Source organism: Limulus polyphemus, unplaced genomic scaffold (assembly GCF_000517525.1).
Source record: "Limulus polyphemus unplaced genomic scaffold, Limulus_polyphemus-2.1.2 Scaffold390, whole genome shotgun sequence".
Lineage (NCBI taxonomy): Eukaryota > Metazoa > Arthropoda > Merostomata > Xiphosura > Limulidae > Limulus > Limulus polyphemus.
The window spans coordinates 337,505-339,555 of record NW_013666000.1 but is presented as its reverse complement, the minus strand read 5'-3'; the positions used below and the strand labels follow the sequence as shown (position 1 = coordinate 339,555).

Here is a 2,051-nt window from a genome sequence, read left to right as displayed (position 1 = left end):
TATGTACCTTTCTATTGTACCTACATTACTCCCATTGTATGTACCTTTCTATTGTACCTACATTACTCCCATTGTATGTACCTTTCTATTGTACCTACATTACTCCCATTGTATGTACCTTTCTATTGTACCTACATTACTCCCATTGTATGTACCTTTCTATTGTACCTACATTACTCCCATTGTATGTACCTCTCTATTGTACCTACATTACTCCCATTGTATGTACCTCTTCTATTGTACCTACATTACTCCCATTGTATGTACCTTTCTATTGTACCTACATTACTCCCATTGTATGTACCTTTCTATTGTACCTACATTACTCCCATTGTATGTACCTTTCTATTCTACACACGTTCCTGCTGCCGCAGACACATTTCTGTTATATCCACGTTACTCCAACTATAGGTATATTTCTATTGTATCCACGTTACTCCCACTATACGTATATTTCTATTGTATCCACGTTACTCCCACTATACGTATATTTCTATTGTATCCACGTTACTCCCACTATACGTATATTTCTATTGTATCCACGTTACTCCCACTATAGGTGTAATTCCAGTGTAAGTACGATATTTAGTTTTTCTACTGTAGTTCAATTCATGAATATTTGTGTTTTCCTCTCTCTAAGTTAGAGTATATAACGGTAATCATGTTATTTTAACTTTAATTGAACATTTTAGAATGAAAGCATTTCTAATTACAAATTTTATTTTTCTTCAGACTAATCAAGCTCACAATAAAGCGCTGAGTTTTGAGCTGGGAGACCTACGCAACTCTAGTATCACCAGCGAGGAAGGGCCAAGCGGCGACAAGATAAGAGCAAATAGTATGGAGACTCGTAACGGACCTATTAGTGTGACAGTGACATCTCCGAGGCCCGAGAGAAGAGCTTTTTTCCTGCGAGGGGCAGGTTTGGGATCGTCCACCCCAAACACATTATCTGTGGGACCCGCCTATAATATGGGTGAATTAGGAGAACAGAAGGAGCAGAACGCGGTCCACCCACCTCGTTCCATACAGGTTAAAGTGCGTGTTTATGTGTGCGCATGTGTAGCTAATTTCAACAAATTATTGACACACAAATATGTATAACCTAGATTGTCTAGTGATTAATATCTACTGATTTTGTAATCAACCCTTCTACCCTCCCTTTCGTATTTAAATCTAATGATTTTGCTTTACTTACAAGGAAATGTTACTTACGAATTTAAAATTTACGTTCCACCGAATCTTTGTTATATTAAATACTCATCTATGGTTTTTCTACACAATAAATGTTGCCCACGACGAAAAAAAAAAAAAAAAAAGAAGATAAATTACTTCCGACAGATTGAATTTTCTAGCTTGTGTAGAACTGTTCTCACAACTGTTCCAAATAACAAACTGTGGTTTTCTAACGTTTACACGTGTGGTATCTAAAATATTGGACAGAGGAATGACTGGCCACATTTATAAGTTTGTTATTCTAACCTTGTGTGAATGTGATTTCTAACGTTTACACGTGTGGTATCTAAAATATTGGACAGAGGAATGACTGGCCACATTTATAAGTTTGTTATTCTAACCTTGTGTGAATGTGATTTCTAACGTTTACACGTGTGGTATCTAAAATGTTGGGCCACATTTATAAGTTTGTTATTCTAACCTTGTGTGAATGTGATTTCTAACGTTTACACGTGTGGTATCTAAAATGTTGGACAGAGGAATGACTGGGCCACATTTATAAGTTTGTTATTCTAACCTTGTGTGAATGTTGAGACAATATCGTTTCATCCATAATGAGATATTTCTGAGTTTCTCAACTGAATAATTTTTTGTTTTATTTTTACGTAGGTGCCAGTGATTTCCCAGTTAACCAAGAACAACTCTCCCACGCCACGGTTACCTGCCACTTCTCCAAATTCGCCACGTGTGACATATCGGCACTGGCATTTCGGTCATAAGCCTCCTCTTCTGAAGACGAAGAACATATCGGGGCTTGTGACGCACAGCGCCCCAACAAGTCAGGGACCCAGTCCCGTGCATAGCTTTGATAGTGA

At 37.6% G+C, this 2,051-nt stretch overlaps 1 protein-coding gene across 1 annotated transcript in view; it reads left to right on the top strand.

Annotated features, from left to right (window-relative positions):
* Nucleotides 1–2,051, top strand: part of LOC106457905 — a 13,465-nt gene that overhangs the window by 5,205 nt on the left and 6,209 nt on the right. Inside the window, exons 3-4 of the mRNA XM_022383990.1 lie at nucleotides 733–1,038; nucleotides 1,846–2,044. Of these exons, the coding sequence (XP_022239698.1) occupies nucleotides 733–1,038; nucleotides 1,846–2,044 (505 nt within the window). The remainder of the gene's footprint in view (nucleotides 1–732; nucleotides 1,039–1,845; nucleotides 2,045–2,051) is intronic.